This window comes from Bactrocera dorsalis, chromosome 1, assembly GCF_023373825.1.
Source record: "Bactrocera dorsalis isolate Fly_Bdor chromosome 1, ASM2337382v1, whole genome shotgun sequence".
Classification (NCBI taxonomy): domain Eukaryota; kingdom Metazoa; phylum Arthropoda; class Insecta; order Diptera; family Tephritidae; genus Bactrocera; species Bactrocera dorsalis.
The window spans coordinates 85,489,439-85,517,249 of NC_064303.1; the positions used below are offsets into that span (position 1 = coordinate 85,489,439).

Genomic DNA, 27,811 nt, shown 5'->3' on the forward strand with positions numbered 1-27,811 from the left:
TAAATAAAAACTCCAGTCTTTTTGTTCGGTTTTTATTTTATATACATACGATTACTTTAGTAACAACAATATGCAACAAAAATAAATTAGAAAATTATAATTATTACAAAATATTTGCCTGAAAATCTTACCACTATATCCACATAGATTTATAAACTGTCGAATATATTTCAGTAAATATAGTACATATACATCTACGACTCTTTTCCTTAAAAAATACATGTGGTGTGGAAGTTAATCCAAATTTGTTAGACGATCAATAATGGTACGCTAAGTAAGCTTTGTTCGATTACAGACATACATACATACGTTCAATTGTTGATATATAAACATTTAGTGACAATAAAAATATATAGTATATTATATATAAAATCTTAATTTTTATATTTTTCTAAGAATATATAGATAACTTTAGGTACTTTTTGACATAGAATCTGGAGAATTGCACACGATTAATGGTTAAGCGTGGTCGTAACTTTTATAAATTCAGCATCCTGCTTGAGGGTTCACCCGAATGCCCAATATATAGTGTTCAAAGCACATGTAGTAGTACGCTGAACAAATTGCTTAAGCTTATAGAATATTGTATAGCATTAATATTTATTGAAACTAAGCTAATTCAGTTTTTCATTTCCCTGCAATCCGTGTCAGCAATTACGATACATAGGTGTATACATACATACGCACATATATATTATATTGGTTCCAATGGAATATTTGCTTTATCACCTATAAAAAAAACCTATATACTGTTACTTCGCACAACAAAAATGTTTATCAAATCTATTTTGAAAAAAAAAAAAATGATTTTAACACACGATAAAAGTAAAGCATTATTCTTATTAAAATATTTCAAATTATATCTTAATTATATTAAACTATCTAGTAAATTATATAAGTATAACTATAAGGTCTTACTTAAACAGATAAGTACCAAATGGTCTGAAATGTCTTGGGCTTAACGTTGAAAGAAGGTGCATTTCAATGACATAGTCTCCATTTGTTAAAACATAGACGCCTGTTTCCACCTTGAGTCTCGGCAAGAGCATTATTCTTCTTTCAATGATGTTTTCAGGTCCTATTGACTGTTTTGGTCTTCCTGAAAAGGTTGTATCATTTGGAAACGAAATTTAGCTAACCAGTGCTTGGTTCTTGAATATGCTAGCACAGATTCGCTATAACGCTTATCATAGCATTGCTTTGCAAATGTTGAAAATTCGTTATGTTTGGCCCATGTGGAGTTTCTTCAAACACAACACACACTTTTTTCATTGCAAAATAGCAGAGATAGCGTCACTTTGAGGCTAGCGCGTTGAGATAATATAAAATATAATATAAATAAACTTATGAAACTCTTCGCTTAATACTTCAAGACAATGATAAGCCGATCTCCCAATCAAGCCAAAGACTTTTCAGCCTATGATGTACTTAGACAAAGAAATAGCCATAAAAACAAAACCTAAACTTTTTTAAAAATATATTTTTTTGTGTACATATGTTTATATGTGAAAATATCTTATATAGGTATATACTTTATAGGTATAGACGCATATGAATACATATAGACTGCCTGAGCTGCACACAAAACTTGCATTTATACCCTAGAATTAAACACAAACTTAGCAATTTTAGTAATTTAAAAAAACACAATAATTAGTCAGCTTTTTCTTTGTGGACTTTTTAAACAGGCCCACATGCATAGTTGAATTAAAAAACTAATTTTCTGCTGACTAATAACAGCTGAAAATTTTAATGTAATTAATTTAATTAATTCACTACAGAAAAGAAGTTGTCAACTTTTCCTAATAGAGAATTTTTGCTTCAACATTTTCCGAAAATAACATTTTGTGTTATAAACATTCACTGTTTTAACATTCTCTGTCATTAACATTTTCTGTTTAAACTCACTGTTCTGCAATAACAGCGTTATGTTAACTCCCTGCTCGAGCATTTATGCTGTTATCTAACATTTAATTCACGCTGGTTAGTGGATTAGCTAAATTGCCGCGCTGATTGCTAGCCTCCTGCAGTGGAACCCATTGTGCGAGTGAATTTTTGGAACGGAACATTTGTTCGAAAAACATACGTTCTTCGGGGCGCACTTCTGCAGAGTTGCCAATGACTGCACGACCCAGAATTTCGCTGGAGCCTAAGAATAAAAAAAAGTTGAAGTAGAAGCAGTATAAACAAAAGTTTTGAAAAGTCGCGCAACCTACCCAACAGTCCATCGTGAACGACCGTAAACTCTATGAGACAATTCTTCAATGTGTCCTTGCTAACATCAAATGTTAGTGCTTCATTATATACCGGATTGATGGTATTGCGTGTGACGCCAGTTTTACGCTTCTTGATTTTTTTACCATCGGATAGTAGCGCCACTTTAATATACGGATCTGATGAGTTACGCGAATCATCTATTATACGTAAATTGCGCGCTTTGATCAATACCACTGTTAGACGTTCAGCTGAGGGCAAAAATGAGAGCGAAACCATAATGTCACCCAAATCGACCTTCATGTCCTAAAATAAAACACACAAACACAAGAAACATGCATTAATTTAACAGTGCCCAGGATCGGATTAATCGGCGTATTATATTTATTGTATATGGCAGCTGGTACTACTTACTTGCTCTGCGCAGGATCCTAACGGTGTCCACAACTCAACCTTCTCGTTTAGATCCAAGCTGTTTAATGGTATTTGGGCGCCGCCAATGCAAACATGGCGTGAGTACGCGTCAAAATCGTAGAGCAAAATCTCAATTGTGCGCTTATCGATTACATTTGCATTCTCTTCAAAGACGAAATCCTCATCGAAAACTATAAAAATTGACAAAAGTTTAATCAAACGCTAAATTTAAATAAGCTTTCACTAAAAGCCACTTACTGGGATTGAGAGTTTTCTTGTGTATGCGCGTTTGCCAGAAATTCTTCTTCTCGGGAAGCAGACGTACTTTGGCATATGGGTCTGCTGTGCGGCTAAAGTCGCGTGGTTGCAAATTTTGTGCCTAAGTAGGAGTAAAAGGTATTTATTTACAAATACATATGCACACCCTTATTAAACTGTTCACCTCTATTAAATGTACGGAGAGCATGCCAGCTATTGTGTCATAGACCACACTCAAATGAATATTGCCACGAATATCATCACTGCCTTCCGGCGATCCCTTCTGTTGCGAGTTCTACACAAAGTGCGAAATTAAAGAGCTATATTTTCATAATCAATGAATCAACAGAGTTGCCTTACGTTTCTATAGAGAGACATGTCAATTTTTGTGTGGTCCAATTTCGCGCTCATCGACGCCACCTTTGGCCTGCTGGGATTCATGCCCAAGACGACGTGCTTATCCGAACGTGTTATAGGCACGGAACTCGTTGAAGACATCGAGAGCGTATTCGATTTCAAACTACCCGTTGGTGAGGTGGGTGTTGGTGGTGGCGACTCTTCAGCAGATGTTGAAACCTGTTGTTGCACAGTCTTGCGCGGTGGTGGCACCCAAAAGGTGGGATCGTCAGTATTAATGGATGTGGGGCTTATATTGCCCTTGCAAATCGAACGAGAACGCGAACATTCGCTGATGTTGTCCGCATTAAAAGCTGCAGTACCAGCAACGAGCGGATCGGTGCTGTTGAATTGAGAAGTATATTATATGTCTGCACTATCTTTTTTATTTATTTCAGTGCAAGCAAACTCACCACTGTTCGGTATCCTGTGTCTCCGCGGCCGATTCCAGTAAATTTTTCTCAAACCAATTGAGTCGATATTTCTTCGAACACGAAACGTAGAACAATGCACCCACAACAGTCACCACCAGAAAGGATATGGACGCATAAATGCCCACCTGTGCCACCGACACATCCTCCTCGCGGATAACAATGTCCATGTTTCTGCCGTTACTTAGTGCAGGCATCTCGGCGTTTCTCTATTAAGTGTTGTTGCGACAGCAAGTTTTGCTCGAAAGCTTCTGTAAATGAGTAGAGAATAATATCGTAGAAAAATGGCTTTTGTATAGCGGCTGAGCGTAAGCTTTTGCCAATCAAAGACGCTTTACGTTATCAGCGCTTACAAAAGTTTGATTTTGTTTGCGCTTCCTCAACATTTTATTTTGCTAATATGTATTTATTGCTTAAATAAATTACTGTCACAACGCACAAAGCACGGCAGCTTTTCAATGCAAACACATAAGTCGAATCGATTAATAAATTAGAGTCTGGCGAGCAATATTTTTTTAGGTTCCAGCTACTCACTTTTCGTTCATAGATTATATATATATATGCTATATATAAGCTATTACATATTAGATATGGAATCACGTGTAAAAAGTTTGATAAGCATCACTTGAAACTATATGCACATGCCTACATTTATCTTGAAACGAATAACGTTATCAGTGTCGGCGCCTAAATGTAGACTACTTGATTTTGTGGGAGCAAACAGACTCACAGACAATAAATAGCTTACAATGTAGGTCCATGTTTAGTTGACTGACTGATTTTAATTTTATATACTGGAAACATATCGTGCTAGCAAAACTAAAAAGATGACTCAAATCCTAAGAATGTATATACATACATACATACATGCTATATTGGAAATGCTACAAGTGTTGTACAGTGTCATTTAGCTGCTACAATGAAATAGGATGATCTAATATATGTATAACAGATTTACATTGACCACTTTTAAACCAAATTATTAATAACACTACTCAAAAATTCTGGAAGAATAATTTTGGACTGCTATGCTAAAATGTTTGTGGGGTATTTGAGGTGTCCTGATAACGAATTTAAGTTCAAAAATTCGATTACGTACAGCTATTTTTGTAATTTTAGTAAATGGTGCTGATTTTACCCTTGGACTCCTTGACCATAATCATACGTGTTAAGAAATGAATAATAAATGATAAATAAAAAAAAATATTGTTTGCTATTTTGATACTGCTGTACTTAATTGCTATGCTAAATATTTTTTATTTACAATTTTTGTCACAACGTACATAAATAAAGGGTGATTTTTTAAGAGCTTGATAACTTTTTTTTAAAAAAAAACGCATAAAATTTGCAAAATCTCATCGGTTCTTTATTTGAAACGTTAGATTGGTTCATGACATTTACTTTTTGAAGATAATTTCATTTAAATGTTGACCGCGGCTGCGTCTTAGGTGGTCCATTCGGAAAGTCCAATTTTGGGCAACTTTTTCGAGCATTTCGGCCGGAATAGCCCGAATTTCTTCGGAAATGTTGTCTTCCAAAGCTGGAATAGTTGCTGGCTTATTTCTGTAGACTTTAGACTTGACGTAGCGCCACAAAAAATAGTCTAAAGGCGTTAAATCGCATGATCTTGGTGGCCAACTTACGGGTCCATTTCTTGAGATGAATTGTTGTCCGAAGTTTTCCCTCAAAATGGCCATAGAATCGCGAGCTGTGTGGCATGTAGCGCCATCTTGTTGAAACCACATGTCAACCAAGTTCAGTTCTTCCATTTTTGGCAACAAAAAGTTTGTTAGCATCGAACGATAGCGATCGCCATTCACCGTAACGTTGCGTCCAACAGCATCTTTGAAAAAATACGGTCCAATGATTCCACCAGCGTACAAACCACACCAAACAGTGCATTTTTCGGGATGCATGGGCAGTTCTTGAACGGCTTCTGGTTGCTCTTCACCCCAAATGCGGCAATTTTGCTTATTTACGTAGCCATTCAACCAGAAATGAGCCTCATCGCTGAACAAAATTTGTCGATAAAAAAGCGCGAAACACATTTCGAACCGAACACTGATTTTGGTAATAAAATTCAATGATTTGCAAGCGTTGCTCGTTAGTAAGTCTATTCATGATGAAATGTCAAAGCATACTGAACATCTTTCTCTTTGACACCATGTCTGAAATCCCACGTGATCTGTCAAATACTAATGCATGAAAATCCTAACCTCAAAAAAATCACCCGTTATATACACTACCCAAGAGCTACACATCAAAACATCATTTAAAACCATTTGCGGCTGAGCTATGTGGCTCAGTATTGACAACGTCAAGCTAAAACGGTTGTGTTCGGATAGCTGTGAGCTGGCGTTAACGGTTGTCAAGCCAGCTTTGCTTTACTCTATGAGCTACTCCTCTACAACCAATCAAATTTGGTTCCCTACTTTCAACAATTGGACCATCTGAAGAAAGCCAATAGGAGAAAAATTGTTCACCATCAGCGCCAGCCAGCCCACGCACATGGTTAGAGACACACCAAAGGTTCCGCAAGTTCGGCTGGCAGGTTCTTATGTATCCACCTCTTAGTCTGAACTTGTCAACAAGTATTACTACCTATGAGTAGTTTTGCTTGTGAAACATTCGCCTCTAGAAATCTTATCTAAATTGATAGTTTAAATTTCTTAAGGGACGTGCAAAATATTCCGAGATTTTACGACTCCCTTGCATACAAAAGTGAAAGAAGAGGCATATGTTGATTGGATATTTTTATAAATTGGACGACGTTGAGCTCTCTTATCGGTTTACTGTACATATCATACATACCAATAAAGCTGTGTATACCAAATTAGCTCAGGTAATATATTTTTTGCACCTCCTCTGTCGTTGGAAAAACGAGTTAAATCAGATAATAATGCCGCCCTTATGCCATACAACGGTTATGTTGAAAATTACTGTGTTAAGCTCACTACATTAAAAGGTGTTAAAACAAAACAATACCCCATATATTATTTCGACATTCTTATGGTACATCAGAAAATGGAATGCAACCATGCCTTCTTCCCATATAACACAATTTTAAATTCCATCTAATTTTTTCATTTTGTGGTAAATTAATCTAGCACCATTTATTATATTTTAATATAACTTTTTGTAAATAACGTCCTCAAGGTATTATATATATACCATCTCATGTCTTGGAATTCTCAAAATCAGACCATAACTTTTTAAGCCACTATATAACGAATATGTGGACTATATGTGGACTTATGGCTAACATTTTACCGAAAATATTGGTAAACCTGTGAAGTTTACATCTTATTAAAAGAAAACATGCTTCAAACTACAATGTACCCTTCCATCAAATAGGGAATAAATACAGTAAGTACTTCCCGTAACCCTAATTTATTTAATAATAAGATATTCGTACTTCCGTTTGATTATTGATCAGTATTCCCATAAGAAGAAGTCTAATGGTGTGATATTATCTTTGTGACCAATCGACCGTCCCAAAACTGAAATTATCTGTTCACCGAATAAATCCATCGATTGATGCGATATGTGGAAAGTGGCACCGTCTTGTTGAAACCAAAGTCATCAAGATTACAAACTTCAACTTAAGACATCAAATAGTAGGTTCTTATGGCGCGATAACGGTCGCCATTGACGACTACTTTCTCACCGGCTTCATTTTGCAAGAAATATAGAGTGATGATTTCACCGGCCCACAAACCACACCAAACCCTTTTTTCTAGTTGAAATGACAGCCCTTGAATCTCTTCAGGTTACTCTTAGTCCCAAATGCGTCAATTTTGATTGTTTACATACCCATTGAGCCAGAAATGGGCCTCATCGCTGAACAAAATTTTCACGTTGTTTAAGGGGGGCGCCTGCTTTAGGTTATTTTTTTTTTGCTTAAATCTCTATAAAAATAATATAGGAATATGTCCCCAAAGTTTTAGATGGAAATTCGAAATATTTTCGAAGCTAGAAGGGAAATAGTGACCAAGCGTTTAGCAGATATATGAGCGATTGGGCAGAAAGCAAAAACTTTGACGTGCGATTTCTCGGTTTTTCATTTTTACGATTTTTTTTAATTGGCTGGCAGGATAGGAAAAAAAGTAAACGTCCTATTGAAACGAATCATAATGCGTGCTATTTGGAATTGAATTCTCTTTTAGGTGAACCTAAAATACCTTAAGAAAGTTAACATTAATCCGGTTTTTAAACGATTTAAAGTAATTTTTTTTTAATGCATTTTTTTAATCTGCGAAAAATTGTTGAATTTTTCACTTTTTGTTGAATTTTCTTGGTTCACCTAGGAATTACACTATTGAAAATTAAAAATTTCTTTTGCTTTTTTTTCAAAAATTGCGACTTGCCCGCCACACAGAAATTGTACACTTGAGGCGCCTCCGTAAATTTCTTCAAACATGAAGAATATCTAATGTATAATAATAAAAAAAATTAGGAAGACTCTTCAAATACATTAGAATAAATCCTAAAAGTTTCATTTCAATCAGACATTTCTTTCCTTTCCAAAAAAATCCTTGAAAATATAGATTTTTTGAAGCCTCTAAAGTAGGCTCCCCCCTTAATCGGTCGAATATTATCCAGTAATGAATGCTAGATCCCACGATTAGTAATGGTGTTGCGAATAGTACACTCAGTAGTTACAGTTACAGAACGTAAATTTTTGTAATAGAGTTGAACGATATGTAAACGACTTTCAGCCGTAACTCTTTCCACAATGAAATGCCAAAAAAGGTTATTAGTAAAAAGTCTACTTGGATTACCCGTTACTGCAGTGCAGTACTGGAAGTAAGCGTTGGTAAGTGAGTCTATGACCTAAATGCCAAGTAATCTTTTAATATACTTAATGCACCACTTTTCAGCAATACTTAGTAATTTAATAAAAAGTTTTTATAATACCTTTTTTATAATTACTTTCCTCGCTTTGAGCGTTGGCAATGACAAGAAGGTAAATTTTTCGGTTACACACGATCTTAGCCCATTCTTATACTTGTATATTGTCATGGAATTTGTCACATTTAAGCTATTATGAAATTCGAACTAATCGAACTATTTTTCTTTCAATATTCTAAAAACAGGCGAATATCTTAGGAAGTTATCAAAAACACAAGTCTATATATGTTCGTAAGTTTGTCTCCAGCGCCTATTAAATATGGTAAGAAAATCACGATTTTTATGAAACAATATTAAAAGTTTACCTCCATTCTCAAAGTAAAAACTTCCTTACTTATTGGCTCGGATATCAGCACGTGATTTGCCATAAATTTTTATTATCTCATTATTGGCTATAGATAATATACTTATACTGCTATGAGTAACACTTTCCATATTCTTCACATAAGCACATAGGTTTTTATGACCTTTGGAGCTTTTGCCATATATTCTAGTTTTCCATTCATATTAAAGTGATAGGAAATACATTTGTGCCTTTCCGATAAGCATAAAATATAAAACTAGCAGAGTTTAAAGAGAGCCATTTTATACTCATATATTAATGATCTCTCCAAAAGCACGTATGTACTTCCGCAACTACATTAACTGTACATATATTAAGGGTAGTCATATAACGAAAAATTATGAGCATTAACCTCACAATATAGTAATTTTATCTTATTGACATTTGAAATGATAAAATCTGTCTGAAGCGTTGTTTACAAAATGATAGAATTCCGCGAATGCAAACGCAGAAGTGTTAATCAATTCCATAGAATGCAACAGGTTGCACAGAAACTGTTGTTAGGAACACATAAGCAAAATAAACAGTTATTTGCATTAAAATGTCGGATGTCTGGCTGCTCGTCCGCGGGTGAAACTGTCCGTGAAGACTTCCGATAAAAATAAGATAACATAATTGATTCAGTGGCTGATTATTCCCAGGAAGTCATAGGTGAGTATATTTCCATGGAAATTATATGATTATATCAGACGTATCAGTGATATCCATCGTTGAAAACAAAATCTGGATTCTGGTTCTACCTTACTCGTTGCCCGTATATAAGTTACAATGGTTAAGTTGTAGTAATACCGTTGTCAGTATTATCTTTACATGCTTTTATGAGACCGGATGAAAAGTCGCTTAGAACATTATAGTTTGGTTAGATATTTATGGGAATTTATCCTTACAGTTAACAAATACAATATTCTACTTAAGTACTTTATGTCTACAAATATCACCGAAACGTCTCCTCATATGAGTACCCCTAAAACTCGTACTTAGTATATTATTATACTATATACTACGAGCGTGAAGGTTTGTTTATGAAAATTGTCAGTTTATTGAGAATTACTTTGCGGTTGAGGTGCCGGCAGACCAAAGTAATGCGGATATGAATAGCATACTTGTACCTTGTACTTGTATGTATAATATATGTTGTTTGTATATACTAAGGGGCATGTTAGCTCCGATATCGATATACACATATATGACAATGGGAAAATTTGCGACAAGAGGTAATGTACAATAGGTGTTTGTGGTTGCTTTCGATTATTTTGTGGTTTTAGACATAACAAAAGAAGGGCAATTTATTGCGTCGCTTTTATTTACGAGTACTGTTATCTAAATATAACCAAATACCCAACGATGACAACACAAAAATCAATAGAGAGTTTCAACGAAAGTATGTAACAATAGCGGTTTAAATATTACAGCAGAGTGTTGTAGCTGAAGTGACCAAATTATAATAACGACGTAAAGGGTGATCCATTTAAAGAACATATTTTAGACATTTAGTTTTTGAAGATTATCTCGTTCAAATATTGGGCGCAGCTACGTCTCAGATGGTCCATCTGTTGAAACCAATTTTCGAGCATTTCGACTGGTAATTGCCGAATGACACGCCTGATGTTTTGCTCCAAGGCCTTAATCGAAGTGTGATTGTCTGCCTAGACTTTAGACTTTACATATCCTCACATGAAAATGTCTAACGGCTTGACATTACACGATCTTCGTAGCTAATCGACCAGCCAAAAACGAGAAGTTATCTGCTCACCGAGTTGTTCTCTTAATTAACCCGTTAATAGTCGGTTATCGTGGCACGACATCGATCGTCATTGACGGTTACGATGTTCTTTCTGGATGAAATGGCAGCTCTTGTATCTCTTCCAGTTGCTTTTCGTCGCAAATGCGGCAATTTTGTTTGCTTACCTAACGACTGAGCCGGAAATGAGCCTCATCGCTGAACAAAATTTGGCTCGATAACGTCGGATCTTCTTGGAACTTTTCAGGAGCACATAGAGTGAAGTGATGTCGCTCGGGAAGGTCGAAAAGATTTAGTTCTTGTACAAGCCGTATTTTGCACGCTTTCAATACGTTAGTCCGAGCTGCTGCGAACGGCACCAAATCGACTCTCCACGGTCTTCGCTTACACTCTCAGCTACGGCTGCTATATTTTGTTCACTGCATTCTGGACGTGGTGTACTCGGTCCTTTATTATCCAATAATGAATGTTGGGACTCAAGATGGGTGATGGTGTTGCGAGTAGACGCTTAGTAGGCCGATCATATTGACCATAAATTGAGGGAAGCACGCGAAACAGGCACGTTCTTTACAGAACGTGAATCTTCAAATTAAATTTGAACGATTTGTAAACCTTGTTAAGCCATAAGTCCTTCCATCATGAAATTCCAAACAATACTGAACAAAAATAACATGACAGTTTGACACGACTCATGCGTAATATGTCAAAAAAGTACTATTTGGATCACCCGTTACATACCAAAGTATGCAAGATGATGAGATAAATTTAAATCAACATATACATATATATATTTTCGTCTATAAGTAGCTTAAGTAAAGATTAAAATATGTTGGGGAAATTTAGTGAATGTGCCTGTGCGGTTAACCCACAAAATATCCTTAAGCGGAAAACAATAACGCTTAAAATTTTCTAAATCGCATCATAGTAGATAAATACAATTGAGCATCAAAGGTTTATATTCATTTGAAAAGTGGAAGGTCGGCATCCAAACTTAGTTGTAGCCTGCTTCACAACGTGACATAATAAATTTTAAGGTATGTTATGCACAAAATTTGGTTGAAATTGCTCAAATAGTTTCTGAGTTATACCATTTCCCCCAAAAGTGGGCGGTACCATACAATTTTTAAACAGGCTCCCATAAAACACTTTATAGCATCCCGGATGCAAAGTTTAATGCTTATTTCATAAGTATCACACTTTAATAGCTTACAATATAACTGTTATGTCGTGGGTGGGCGTGGTTCCAATATCTGATTTAAGTAAATTTCTTTTAATTGGATATTATAACCTAGTGGTTTGTAACTTATGCACTAATCTAATAGAGACATGGCCACTTTTTAAAAAAATTTAAGTACGTAGATGTATCATCTCCGATGTACCATATTAAACTATAGGCTTGTATGTTATTTTGTGTGTGTTATTTACGGATCTGGAATACAGACCTCATTGGGTTCAAAAGAATATGTGTCCCAGTTTTATATCCATATCTCAATTTTTACTCCAGTTGTCGCTTGCACGGACGTACGGACGAACAGACCGGCATCACCCGGATTTCAACTTTTCTCGGCATTTTGATCTTTTATATATTGTATATATTGTATGTAGTTATGACTAGCTCAAGCAGTTTTAGATGATACAAACAACTGATAGGTAAACTGAAATTTTATACTATACAATAATATGCTGCGAGAGTATAAAAGTTATAAGTTATTTGAATAGGATATTAATTGATTGATACTCTTGTAAAACCCCCAGAAATGATCTAGTGACTGATGCCCAGAGCATACTGAAATTAGAGAGGGAACACTTTGAACCCGATTACCCAATCGGTGACGATGAAGAAGACGTTATCCGTCTGAAGAACAACAAAGCGACGGTGGACGATGGATTGCTGGCCGAGCTATTTGCCGAGCTATTCAAATACGGCGTCGGTGTACTGATTGGACGTCCGTCAGCAAACTGATTGGACCTTATCAGTGTGGCTTTAGGCCTGGAAAATCAAAAACTGATCCAAAGAAAAGCGGCTCGACAAACACCATCTCTTCCCTCTTTTGACTGCACGAAAGTTTGATATCCCGCGAACGTAATAAAACTGTGACCCTGAGCAATACCAAAAACTCCGTCATGATCGGGAAGTACAGGTCATGCCATCCGAATGGATGAAAACACTCCGCTCAGAGAGTATTCAATGTAGTACCCGCCGCCTTAAGTAGAGGAAGAGAAAGACCTCCACTCCGATAGAAAGACCAGTTGGAAAAGGACTTGGACACTTGGAATCTCCAATTGGTTCCAAACCGCGAAAAGGATTGTTAACTTTGCTATAACCGCGTTAGCGATGTCTACGCCAAGAAAGAAGAAGAATAATTGATTTTGGCAGCACATTTACTCCAGTGACTTGAAAGCAAATTCCCCACCAAATCACTAGAGAAGAAAATAGCTCCAGCATTAGTGCTTGTGAGCAGCGAATGACCAGCATAAAAGCTCCATTATACACACATACACTTGCAGTTAAGCCTCTAATTGGAAATTATTATACGCCACGACAATTTGTTAAGCCCTTCACAGACATTTATTTTACACAAGCGTATATACTACAGGACATATACAAGCTTATGGGCGTACACCGACGATGTATGTATACTCGTATATGTGTGGTCCAATGCTGAATTGCGAATGCCTGAAGGAAGCAATGCTGGCAATCCCGTTGAAAAGCTCCCGCATTACGCCACTCTACGTTATAATTATAACATATGGCTGCTGTCAGCAGATTTGCAACACGCTTTATACCTGCCAAGGAAGCGAGAAATTGCACCGCAATCGTGCATGATACATACATACCTAAAAAACGTTTGATTTTGTTAGATCCTTCAATGGGGAAAACGGTAAATTGGAATATATCTAAATAAATGGATAAAATACGGTAAATCACTCAATTTAATTTAAACCCCTTTGAATACCACCAATAATAGCCAGCGCTCGAACGACAGCTACGGCTAAGCCGTGTTCGTTTTACTTAATAATAAATGCACAATTCGTGCAAAATTTAATCCTGATATATAGTATTATTTATTCTAGATGTGTATACTGGAAAGTAAAAGTTTCTAATGGCATTTAAAATTGTGTTATATGGGTAGTAGGCGCGGCTGTATTTCGATTTCTCCCATTTTAACTCTGTAATATTGGAATTCTGAGGAAGGTCACGTACCAAGTTGAAAGCGGTACGGCGGGACTCGAAGTATGTGTATTTGGTCTCGTCGAATCATTGGGCCATCCGTATTTCGAAATGAAACTGATGACACCGTTGCTGTCAATGGAGAGCGGTATAGATCGATGATAACCAACTTTTTATGGCCGCAATTGGAAGAAGTTGACAACATATAGTTCCAACAAAACGGGCCTTAATGCCACACAGCACGTGCAGTAACCGAATTATTGGGTGCAAAATTTAGAAATTCGAATATTTCTAGAAATCGATTTTACTTCATCTATATATATAAAAGAAAGTTGTTATTAGTTACACCATTTATAACTTAAGAACGGCTGAACCGATTTGGCTAAAAAAATAATACTTTCAAAATTCATGTTTATGGGAATCATTTGAATACATGCGTACAATTCTAAACAGATCCTTCCTCAAAAATAATACAATTGCTAAGTATTTGGAATAGTAGAAAAGAAATTCAACCAAATATGCAGTGAAATTGATTGTAACTGGCTCGGTAATCAGTCATTGAGTATGTATTATACCACGTGCATCCCAAAAGACTGATGTCATAACCTTTGTAGCCGACCTTTTCGTCTCTCCACGGCTGGAAGCGGTTTATTATATGAAGTCCACTAGAATGACTCTCGATTGGACTTCAGTGGGAAATGATGAAGCTATGTTTCTATTGTCACACACCGACGCAAAAATTCGGTTTTATTACGACTAAAGAGCACTCAAACACTTCTCAGAATCAGTTATTAGTTGTTTTTGTTGGATTATGAACTTGCGAGGCACTTACTTTGCACAGAGCTTTCGCCTCTTTAAGCGTGGATTTTCCTGAGCCCAAATTCAAGAATATTTTTTATCCAAAAAGCAATGATTTATTAACAAACGAAATGCTCTATGATCCATTTTTTTCTAAACTAAGACAAGTTGCTTCACAGAAATGCTATATCTCATTAACTAATAATTATAATCCAACTAATAGAAATCGTATAGATGGTAGTAGTAGTATTCTATCGCCACAGTGAAACGTAGACGGGTCCTCTAGTATTATATAAAAAAAAATTGAATTGAAAGATTAAAGTGTGTTTTTTTAAGAAATTATATCATTATGTAAACCTAGGACTTCGATAGCTTTAAAGCAACATCGAAACCGACAAGAAGAATGGGCAAAACCCTCTGACGACTACTACAGTCTATCAGGTAAAGGCGTGGTCGGGATTATTTATAAAAAAAACTATTTTATGAAACTTTCATATTTATATATAGATTGTACACATTACAAACAATGAGGCAATTTGGTCAATAATGTGTCCAGTCACCACCGGCGTCGATAATTGCCTGGCATCTTCGAGGCTTTCTACTAATTTGACGGCGTATTCTAGTGGCAAGGATCTTCACATCCGACGAGTTTTATAAGACAACTGCTTCAAAGTGTATGCGCGTTTTCCACGAAGCTTCTGTTTAATATATGCCCACACATTTTCAATAGGGTTTGCATCGGCCGACTGCGACGGCCAATCCAATGTAACGATGCCAGATTGAGTTTTCCACTGAGTACAGAGCTTGCTGTGGTGTTTAGAATCGTTGTCCTCCTGCAGAATCCAATCTTCATTTTTTGTGATGAGCCACGTTTGGCAGATAGCAGTAAAGCCTTTTTGTAGATTTTTATCATTTTCTCGGCATTTAAGTTGTCAATTAGGAGGTACAAAGTACCGAATCCCTGCTTTGAGAAGCAGCACCAAAAATGCACCTTTATTCCATGTTTTACGGTCCGCTGAACAAGCCTATTGGTGGAAGTTGACCAGGCTCGCGTGAGGACAGAACGTGTCCATATAGAACATTCATCCGTAAAAATGACATTTTCAAAATCTCTATCAATAATCTCATGCGCTCAAGCGAGCTTTTCAGTCAACAGAGGTTTCTTCATTGTGTTGCGCCATTTCAGATCACTAGTATGAAGAAGGGTTCGGATAGTTTCGTAGGATATATCTAACTCTTTTGCTATTAATTTTGCTTGTCCTTGCCGCAGGGTTAAAGCAGGATTCCGCGAAAACAGATTCACTATCCTTTTTTCATCTATTTTGTTCACTTTTCATATCGAACCACGTTCTGGTAAATCATCGACATTTTTAGCCACTATACGAGTATATCGCTGTATCCGCTTCTGTACAAATGCCTTCGACTTTCTCGTACATATATTTAAGTAACGGGTGATTTTTTTGAGGTTAGGATTTTCATGCATTAGTATTTGACAGATCACGTGGGATTTCAGACATGGTGTCAAAGAGAAAGATGCTCAGTATGCTTTGACATTTCATCATGAATAGACTTACTAACGAGCAACGCTTGCAAATCATTGAATTTTATTACCAAAATCAGTGTTCGGTTCGAAATGTGTTTATCGACAAATTTTGTTCAGCGATGAGGCTCATTTCTGGTTGAATGGCTACGTAAATAAGCAAAATTGCCGCATTTGGGGTGAAGAGCAACCAGAAGCCGTTCAAGAACTGCCCATGCATCCCGAAAAATGCACTGTTTGGTGTGGTTTGTACGCTGGTGGAATCATTGGACCGTATTTTTTCAAAGATGCTGTTGGACGCAACGTTACGGTGAATGGCGATCGCTATCGTTCGATGCTAACAAACTTTTTGTTGCCAAAAATGGAAGAACTGAACTTGGTTGACATGTGGTTTCAACAAGATGGCGCTACATGCCACACAGCTCGCGATTCTATGGCCATTTTGAGGGAAAACTTCGGACAACAATTCATCTCAAGAAATGGACCCGTAAGTTGGCCACCAAGATCATGCGATTTAACGCCTTTAGACTATTTTTTGTGGGGCTACGTCAAGTCTAAAGTCTACAGAAATAAGCCAGCAACTATTCCAGCTTTGGAAGACAACATTTCCGAAGAAATTCGGGCTATTCCGGCCGAAATGCTCGAAAAAGTTGCCCAAAATTGGACTTTCCGAATGGACCACCTAAGACGCAGCCGCGGTCAACATTTAAATGAAATTATCTTCAAAAAGTAAATGTCATGAACCAATCTAACGTTTCAAATAAAGAACCGATGAGATTTTGCAAATTTTATGCGTTTTTTTTTTTTTAAAAGTTATCAAGCTCTTAAAAAATCACCCTATAGAAGCCGTTGATTGCGACATTTTGGGACCTTTCGAGTGGATGCAATGGAACAAAGCTGCGTAGCGCGACGCGTGCTTAGCACTCATGGCGTTTAACGTGATTCTCTTTCAAAAGATCAACGACAACTGGACCTTTGTTGACAATGCATCAAGGACAAAGCTTCCCACTATCGGCTCGCGAAGGAATTAGAACGAAATCTTTCATTAACTGTCGGTAAAGACGACCACGCTGTTACTTGACAGACTGTAACTACTAGAGCAAGAGAAGTTTTCTAACGTGTGGTTACTTCAGCCGAATCTACTCGTAGTTTAGTTATGACGGCTAATGGATGAGGTCTTTCCATAGATTTTTAAAAAGAGAAAAAGAGCAAAACTAGTGAACTACCATTCTCGTCTCCAATTGTTACAATAAAAGGGTTTAATTTACGTATGAGCATTTAACGACCAGACGCTATTTCTCCAATCAGTACGGTTACGTGTGGTCGAATATTCAATGACACTACTGCGTGTATCATGTGAAATTGTCACGTTGACTTTGAGTTCAAGGTAGGCAATCCATCATAGTATTTTGAACAATACTGGCTCCAGTTTGATGCTATCTTCGGAATGTTGAATACAAATATATCAATTACAAACTCACTACTCACCATATGTCTGGTGGATCTATGTAACAGCAACAGCGCACAATTCTCCAATCGCTTTTTAAAAGCTCTAATGAAATTGTGCATGTGGGAAATGATTATCGAACGAAGCAAATTGTGCAATAAATTAAAACGCATTTGACATTTAAAACAATAAGACATGCACACAAAGGCAACGTTGTGCGACAAGTGTAACCAGGTATGCCGATTTTGTAGTAACACATAAGGGGACTAGAAACCATCAACATACCAAAACATTAAACTTCACCTATCTAACTTGTTACCAATGTTTACGTATAATACATCCTTACGACCGAACCTATCCACCTTACTTGTTGAATATATTTGTATTCATTTCGCTCACGACTCAATCATATTCGTTTCTGACAGCGCAGGCATAAATTACGGTACATAACAATTTGTTCAATAGCGTGAAAGATGTGGAGCATTCAACAATCAAAATGGTACAAGTGCACATTTCATAAAGTCTAAATGAAATTAATTTAGCTGTGCCTTTAGCGAGGAATAGTGCCCTTTTGCGTAACTACACACCGGCCCACTGACATACGACTACACCAACAAACAGTTAAAGGAATTCTAAGGCACTTTAATGGCGTGTGAGTGGAACTCACAGATTGCACGACCTTGTGTGTGTTGCTAACCAATCTTAGTGGCTCGGCGCTTTTTTGTATTCACACCATTGCCCCTTTGATTGCATGGCTGTTACCTGGGGCATTTTATTTAGTTTCACGACCAATTTACTCATTTTCCCAAGGGACAGAGCATGCCCTGTGCGTTTTCATGGAAAGTTTCGCATGATTGTTAATTCCGAAGGAAACTTAGCCAATTTCAGTTGTATAACCAGCTGGTGCTGATGAAAGCCATGACACAGGACATTAAGGACAGTCGTTGCCAACAGGTTTGGATACAGATATCGCATTTTATGGCGATAAGGAAATATTGCATGTTGATTTTTTTTTTTTAATATAGTTTATGAACTCTCTTTGCTGTGGGTCTTTCTGTTTAATTTTAAAGCATCCGCATATTTTGGCGCACTTTGAACTCAACTTAGGTTCGAGAATGGCGGACGTGCATTACACCACAAAAAGCAAACCTCTCTATGCTTGAGGAGTGAAATCTTGACCAAACGTACAGTGAATTATGGTTTCAGATGCTGAATTGCTTTAGCCTAAATATACGTAGGTTGCCCATAATATTTCAGTATTAAAAAAACCAATATTAAGCATCAAAAATCTCATAAAAATATTCAATATATAATATTTTTCAAAACATTCTCCGTTTAGATCTACATACTTTAGCGTGCGCTTCAAACAGTTTTCGAAGCACTTTTGCAACTCTCATTGAGGTATCTACAAAACATGCATTTTGAACGAAGTATCGACAAACGTTGACCTCTTAGCTTATTTTTTTACATACGAAAACAAAAGGCAGTCGCCAAGTCGGGTCTATACGGTGGACTCATCAACTCGTTGTTTTGAGTACTCAATAATGAGAGTGAGTATAAATATATGATTTCTTTTCTATCACGATGTCATAAAGGTGTTTCAAAGCACCGACCAATCGACACGAACCATTTTTTTAACGATTGACAAATTTTATGGGATCCATCAAAACCATTGTTTTTGCATGCAAATCTTCCTGCAATTTTGACTGTATGCTGGTATCAGTAGGGTCCATTGGTGTCTGAATCGATCACAGTATCAATAGTTTCCGCAATGACAACTGATTTTGAATGACCTACACGAAAGTCGTCCTGGACTGGTCTACGAACTCGATTGGATTCGCGGTAGCAAATCTTGAATTGAGTTCATAGTAGCGCTAAAATGTTTGCGATTCTTTTCCATTTTTTCACGAAATGAATGAATATTTTAAGTTACTGTAAAACACACAAATAGCGCTGGTATATAAAAAAGTTTTGAGTATGAAAACATCAAAAATGTCAAATTGTGAGTTGTTGAATTGCAACGCTAGGGTTGCCAAATCCCAAAGTATAAAACGCAACCTACGTAAAAAGAACATATTAATTATATAGCATATTTAGTTAAATTATTTTTTTTTTGTAATTGTGCTATAATACATTTCAGAGACCAGTTGGCATTACTAAAAGTTAATAAAGCTTCACTTATAAAAGCATTATTCAAAAAATACATGACAGCCCTTGTTTCCACATTCACTGCGGAAGCTGCCGCGTTTATTTACCTAATTTACTACCCATTCGGTCGTTACTTACACAGCGGGACCCGTCTACATAAACACACAACATATCTGCTTAGCCACAAGTATATTTATACACGCGAGGGAGTGTGCAGTTGACTTTTTGCCATAGTCCGGATTTATGTGCGGTTACTGTTCGTTGTCTTAATCTTGCATTTTCTTTTTTATTCTCCCCATTTTGTTTTATTCTTCTCCATACCCGCTAAGATAGAATTTATTGCTTGCTGGTACAATATTTGCTCTGAGGATGTGTGCTATCCCCATTTTAATTATCAGTATGAAGGATGTCTTCTCTTTTTGTTCTTTTTTATTGTGAAGTTTGTTTTGTTGAAATTTAATCTAACAATTTCATTTCATTGTAGAATTCTCCAAAGACAGTGACGAATGCAGAGGATGTTTAAATTTCCCTTCTTGCAAAAAGACTCAATTCATTGTTACATTGGCGATTATACAGAAATTCTTGCATTGAGAAAAGTTAGTTTGTAGTGTAAGGATTTTGTGTTTAGACACTGCCTGAATTCCTGAACAGCAGTTTGTGAAACTGATAAGGACGTTCGCCGCAGCACAGAAAAATAGTGCAAAATCCTAAAAAGTGCAGCATTAAGCATTAGGTTAGAGTTACTTTAGTAATTCCTCAAAGAGTAGAAGTCAGAGTTTGCTGTTGCAATATCTAGGGTGTTGAAGCTTATTTTAAAGTTTTTTTTTCACGGCTATTCGATAAAATTTATATGCATTTCTTAAAAATACAATTTTCGAGACACTATAAAAAATATCAACATATATATTATTAATGGCATTGCATTCGCTCCATTCGATGTCACAATCAGTTTAAAATTGCTTATATAATACATTCGAATGAACGAATATTTGCGGTACTGACCATATAGCTTTTATTATAGATTTTCATTTCAAATGTTCTTCCTTTTCAAAATTTCTCCCAATTCTAGAAAAAATACTTTTTTTGACACTTTGAGTGTAGTTTAAGAATAGCTTTGTAAAGATTGCGGTGCCGAGCTTCCGCCGCTTTGAACGAAAGATCATTGTCTACACTTCAAAGCCTGCAAGGCAAAGAAAGTTTGGTCTCTTCAGTAATACTCGGTATTCATCGTGAAATAAAGATACTATAAATGAACTTATCGAACACGATATAAGCTAGTATGCTTTATATAATTTCAATTAATCCATATAATAAATATGGCTTTATTTTTCTCATAGCATCTCGTTCTATAACTCTCTGTGAATACAACAGCGCGCCAGTCATTTGTCCTTTTTTCTATGTGGCGCCAATTGGAGATTCCAAGCGAAACAAGATCCTTTTTAACTTGGTATTATCAACGGAGTGGGGGTCTTTCACTTTTTCTGTTTCTCTCAGCGGGTACTACGTCGAAAACATTAGACCTTTATGAAAACCAATGGTTTCACCTGCAGCTCTACCTAAGGACGAAAGAAGCTTGAACGGCCGTCGCACAATTGCCTTATACCGAGTTGTTGCAGTTGTTGCGAATCGATGAGTCTCAACTCATTTAGGGATCTTTCCGCTGCATTTACCAACTGTTGTGGCAAAGATACCTTCCTTGCCCCTGGCGTTAAAGTCGCCAAGCACGATTTTGCCATCGTGGTGGGACCAGCTCTCATAGTTGCGTCGCAAACGCCAGAAAAGGCATCTTTGGTCACATCGTCCTTCTCTTCTGTCGGGGCGTGGGCGCAAATCAGCGATATGTTGAAATACTTCTCCTACTACGAATCCCACATCGCTCCTTTATGTGGCCACTGTAGTATATGCTAAAAGGACCTACTCGCCTCAGTCCTTGTTCCGTTCATCGCATTTCTTGGACGGCGGGGACGTCAGCCCTTATTTTCATTTTTTTATTTTCAACCAGCTAGATAGCGGCACCTTCCTAATTAAGGAACCAGACATTCCAAGCGCTTGGTCGTCATGAAAAGGGGTCTCTCATCCGAGGCTATTGGTAGTTTTTCGTTGGGGTCGTGTTTTACGTGGCGTGTCCCAAATGGATGTTCTTTGGCTACCCAAAAGATACTTGGTCTAGAACCGGAAGTTGTGAGCCGCTTGAGCCATGTATAAAAGAATTGTTTCTGACCAATCGCAAATGAATGGCAATCAGAGAACTTTTCTCACTTGCGTGAACTTCTACACATGACTCCATCCTCTTGGGCCAATATAGGTCTAACCAAAGTTGTAAAAAGTGTTTTAGTAACATCTCTAAATTCTTAAGACCCGCGTTTTGGCAAAGTTGGGAATACCTTTTGCCTTCAATAAAGTGTCCATAGCAACTCCAAAACCAACAAAGTTAAAAATTTGCTGTAGTAAATCGTATTTTATTATATAAGATATCGTTAATAAACAACAAGAACAGAACAGGCTAAGATGACTTCCTTGCGGAACTACAGAAGAGTTATTAATTGAATCTGAAAGGATCATCAAATATCACTCGTAGTGTTCTATTATAAAGAAAGGAAAAAATAAATAAATTTAAAAAAAATTAATGCTCAACTACTGAGTGAAAGAACATATTAAAGAGTAAGGTTAGTGAGATCACCTTAAGTTTCTAAGCTTCATGCTTATCTACACAGTCACAGTTCATTTCATGCCAACCACTAACCTGTATTAATCCAACGTTTTTTAGCAGAAGCAGTATGATTTAGTTTACGTAACGTTACGACTGTACGTATGTAGGTACATACAAGGTTAATTTATATTGACTCATTAAATCAGACAACAAATTAATTGCCAGTAATTTTAGCTTGATAGTAAACCGGGTAAAAGTACGACAATACCATTTCTGTCACATTTGCAATTAAAATTTATAATCTCATTGATTAATGCATTAAACTTAGGCTGTAATTTAACAAATGTGACATCAGTGCATTGGCTAGCAAAAGCTTTCATGTATACAGAGCTTCAAACTAGAAACTTACATTTACTTGGCTGAGGCTTTATTGAGAACATTAGAACTCTCTGTTCCTTGTTTTACAAATTGAGGTAGGTGCGATATTATAATTAGTTGAATCACTTATTATTTGTTCTAAACAATTTTAAGTAATGAAAATTAAATATATTATATGCGCATACATATGTTACATTATAAATATTTGAATATTGAAAAATTATACGTATAAGAATAAGAAGAAATATTTTGAAAAACTTACATAATATAATCAATCAAAAAAATCTTAAGATTTGATAAAGTTATTACTTTGGTAAAGATTTTAATTTACTGTAGGACGCATTGCATTCATTATTTACAATCACAGGCAAGAAGATATCCTGTTATAGAAAATAGATTCTCTCTGCATTTCTAAAAGATTTCTTACATATATAATGTCAGGCGGACGCTCGAAAAAATTTATATTATGTGTAGATGGGCTAAGGGAGGTACTGACTCGATTCCAACAATTTTGACACAAGCGCATGCTGTTGTTGCAAAATTTTTCTCCAAATTTCAATATTAAAACTCACGAATTAACCAATATGTACGGTCGATGTACTCGTATATGGGCTCTCACCTAAATGTGGACGGTGCCACGAGTGTCATCCAATTTTGACACCGGCTCCTATATGTATTAAGCCCTGTCGTACAATCCTCAATGTAAAATTTTGTGTGTCTGGCGCATTATTTGGATTGGATTTCGATTAATGGTGATTTGTGGGCATCGGATCATTATAAAGATGCCCTTTACCATCTCTATTATTATTATGCCCATCTACGACAAACTCATCCCTCCGATTTGACCGTTTTTACTTAAGTCACAAGTTGCACAGATAGATGGACGGATAGACAGGCAGTCAACCAGTTTCAACTCGTCTCGTCATCCTGATTATTTATATGTACATTGTGACATTGTACCCGGAAATTATACATAAAACGCAAAATATTTAATTATTAATCTCCGACTGCTATCCAAAGAAATATGTGGCGATTATAAATCGGGGTATAGCAAGGTCAGCTAGGTGACCAAATCTATATACCTCCAATGATTTTTTTTGGAGAATATTAAGCAGTACGAATAGTATTGCTAAAAAAATCATAGGTATAACTAGAAAGAAAATTCTCAATGCCCAGACGGATTTTCCCGAAGGTATTTTACACGTCCAGTACTTTTGCAGCAAAGCCATTGAGGAATCCAACTACAAATTACTGAATACAAAATTTGTATTGATACCCTAATTATACAACAGCGAAGAAACCAAAATCGACTAATTTGGTTAAAAGAAATGAAAAATTTCTCATTCAATGAAAGGTTTTTCATTTCTCCCACCAGCGGTAAGATTTTTTAGAAACCTTATTGAGCTACAGTATAAACCAACCAGGGACGCGAATATGATAAGTGTTATAAGGAAAAGTTTTGTTGAAAAATGCATGTCTACATTATCCTAATAAGATACCTCACACATTTAATGTGCTTACTGTATAAAAGCAGCCATAAACTCAAACATCATGTTCAAGAAAAAATGTCCTGATATAGAATATTTGAAGAAGAGAATTGCTATAGATAAAAATACATATGTTTCAGTATTTTCATTATTGCTTTATTTATCTATTACAACGACAAATCAGATGCTGACACATTAAATGGAATATTCTGAATATAAAATAAGTCTCGGTGTAGTGAGACTTCACATCATTCCGCCATATAGAGAAAAAACAAAATGCGCTCTTAGATAACGTTCAGCGCGCACTGAAGTCGCTATTGCTTCTTCACACCAGAGTATTTTTGAAGACCCGAATGAGTCTCTCCCTCATCGTGGACAAAACTGGTGCTGTGCCCATCAACTTTATTGAAGATTTTGTGGAAGGATCTTGGTTTACTGTGTTACAAAATTCAAGTTGGGCAAAAAGTGGAGCCAAATGACGATTATGGTCGTCGCAATTTCAGCGAATGCGCCCAAAATAAGGAAGCCACTGATGCAAATTATCATAATAAAAGTTTTTGAAGCTCAGTTTTGGTTGAATGAGTATGTTAATAAATCAAATATTCGCATTTAAAGTCATGTTAAACCACAAGACATTGTTGACACGCCGTTACATTCACAAGAAGTCAATATTTGGTGTGCTCTATACGCAGAAATAATCTTTGGTCCATATTTCTTTAAGACGACCATAATGTTATAGTCAATAGGAAATGTTGATGTAGATGGCCTTCGGTTCCAACAAGACAATCCTACATGCCATATAGCCATTGGACCAATCAATTTATTGGAGGAAAGTTTTGTGCTGTGGCCCCCAGATCGTGCGATTTAAAACCACTGGACTATTTATTTGAGCCAGCCTCGGCGATGACTTGTTCAACATAATGACTAACACTTGCCTTTATAGTAAAGCTAAATTATTGATCATAATATCTATAATTATATGGGTTTAATTTCTTCTTGAAGCACCCTTTATTTATGTATATAGCAATAAGTTTCTCATCGAGTTCGAAACTGGGCTTAATATAAGTGCGCAATTAAGCTGACGACATAGCGATGGGAGAGTGAAATAATGTCAAAAACACGCTAACTAACTGTTAATTACCAGCAACAGCACAAAATCGCAAATCACACACGCAATCGCAAGATTCATCTTCCACAGGTAAATTTGCAATCAAGAAATTCGCAAACAACGTTTTACGCGTGTGTCCGCAAATGCTCGCTAATTTAGAAATGTCAACAAAATGTCTAGAAAAGCAAACATCTAGACAAAACCAGCAACAAGATGAACTTCTGCCAATTACGGCGCATAAAAATTGATGAGCAACATTTTGTGCAAAACTTTGCTGATTTCGCTGGAATTCAGAAGACATACCCTCTTATGAAGGGGCGCCACACACCTTACGCCAAACTTTTGCTGTAAGAAACGTAATTTTAGATGCCACAATCAAAGCACCTACACTGGGCAGCGGCGCGAAGTGGCATTTAATTGTGAGCAGTCCCACACGCCCCTGCAATTGGATATGTTTTTAGGAGCGAACAATAAACATAATGCACACAATAAAAGGGAAACTTATGCAAACACACGTACACGCGTACCGAGAGATGTGGCAAGTGTAAACAATGTCGTTGCACGCTCATTATTTGCACAACAATGCGAGCAAAGTGAAAAGTCCTGCGGCAGGATAGCAAACAGAGAGCAAATACACAGCCACTCAAGCAGTCCGCCGCATAAATAATACAAGTAACGGCGCAGAAAAACAAGATAATGGCGTCTTGACGCACAAACAGGTGTTGGTGGACGACTTCCTGTCCTACTGCTGCCCTGACTACATAGTGTTTCGCGTTTTTTCTTTTCTTTATAGCCTCAGGAGGTGTGGCGCCACTCGCCTAAGCCAATCATTTCTGCCATTGCAATATTGCCAAGTAAACACGCGGCTGACAAATACTTAAGCAAGAGCAAAGCAAATAATGTGGCCAGCACTCAAACAAGCCCACTGGCAAATATTGATGGAAAATATGGTGAATGCTCAGCGCAAATATGGTGCTGGCGTTGCTCGGCTGCGTTTCAAAAGCTATGGAGAATGCATGGCATTAATCATATGCGTGTTAAATATTCAAAGTGTGCATCGCGCTTTACATATTTAAAGGCGCCCGAATGAGTTGCGTTTAAATTTATGCATATGCAGCAGCAAAATCACAAACGCCAGCGAAATATGCAAGGCGTGCAAGTGGCAAGGCGCCAACGCGCAACAGCTGTCGCTTGTTGCCGTGAGTTAGTTAATATGCGCCATGAAGAAACCTCTTTTAGCCTTTTTCACGTGAGTTATAAAGCAGTTGTGGTAATAAAATGTACGAAATGCTGCCTTGTTTAGGCGAAAACGAAAGCTGTCAAGGGTGCCAGCGATTTTCATGATCTTCAGCGCGCTGCAGCTGACAGTGGGGAGAAAACATGCCACAATATGGGCGCTGAGTGGTGATTCCCTGCGCTAACGCTAATTGATTTAGAATTTACGATTACTAATAGATAACTACAAACACATATACATATATATACAAATACAAATGAATATATATGTGTGTATGTGTGTACTTTCAGATAAGCGCTGGCGTTAGTGATAAAGTATGAACTGAGCGTGTCTATGGCAGCAAGCTGATGGTGGTGATGAAGAGTACTTTGTGATATGATATGAAACTGCTAGAAAAAAGTCTAATTTTTTAGTATAAGCTAAAATATAATAAACTTAAAAGCTAATTATATTGATTGAATTAAATATTCATATGCTTAGTTTCCACTCACCTTTAAGTGGACAGCACTTTTGTATGCCGCAGCAATTCGTTTCCGGAAAAAGTGTATTACAATATGTTAGCGCTCCTTCTAAATCTTTTTCTCGCCTTTTCACTCTCCTTATCACCTGTATGGTGGCAAATATACACACCCACTTCGCTGTTAGCACGGAGGGCAATTGTTTAGTTTTGAATAACAAAATTGTTTACTTTTGTGTTGCTTAAAATTTATTCAGCAAATTGTCTTAATATACAGAATTGTCTTTTACTTGCTTTGCTTTCATTTGCGTTGCGTATGCGTTGGCTGCGGAAGTTCAGCGTTGTTTGCAACAGCGAGGTAGTACATTGACTGAGTTGATTGCGTATTTGCAAATTTACTTCTTCATGCACTCTGTTATTGTTGTTTTGGTATACATCACTTTCACTTTACTTCACGCAGTTAGTATACACACAAATATAAACAAACATATGTGTTAAAATATGACTGTAAGCTAACGTTATGAGAACAACAGGCCTAACAACAGGACCTTAACAGAAGTATGAAAGCTATTTTATGAAATAAATATTGGCAGTATATTAAAATTTATTATTTTTAATTATATCAAGTAAAGAAATCGCTAGTATTAAAGAATATTTTTCAAAATTGATTGGCATTATTAA

General features: G+C 36.6%; 1 protein-coding gene across 1 annotated transcript; it reads right to left on the reverse strand.

Annotated features, from left to right (window-relative positions):
• LOC105223156 (synaptotagmin-5) lies at positions 1-27,521 on the reverse strand. Its single transcript, XM_011200797.4, has 8 exons — positions 27,165-27,521; positions 3,696-3,964; positions 3,247-3,625; positions 3,071-3,181; positions 2,887-3,007; positions 2,629-2,819; positions 2,217-2,520; positions 1-2,149 (listed from the first exon to the last, which is right to left on the reverse strand). The coding sequence occupies exons 2-8, from the start codon at positions 3,908-3,910 to the stop codon at positions 1,971-1,973; spliced, it is 1,500 nt and encodes a 499-aa protein (XP_011199099.1). The 5' UTR covers positions 3,911-3,964; positions 27,165-27,521; the 3' UTR covers positions 1-1,970.
• Positions 27,522-27,811: the final 290 nt, after the last annotated feature.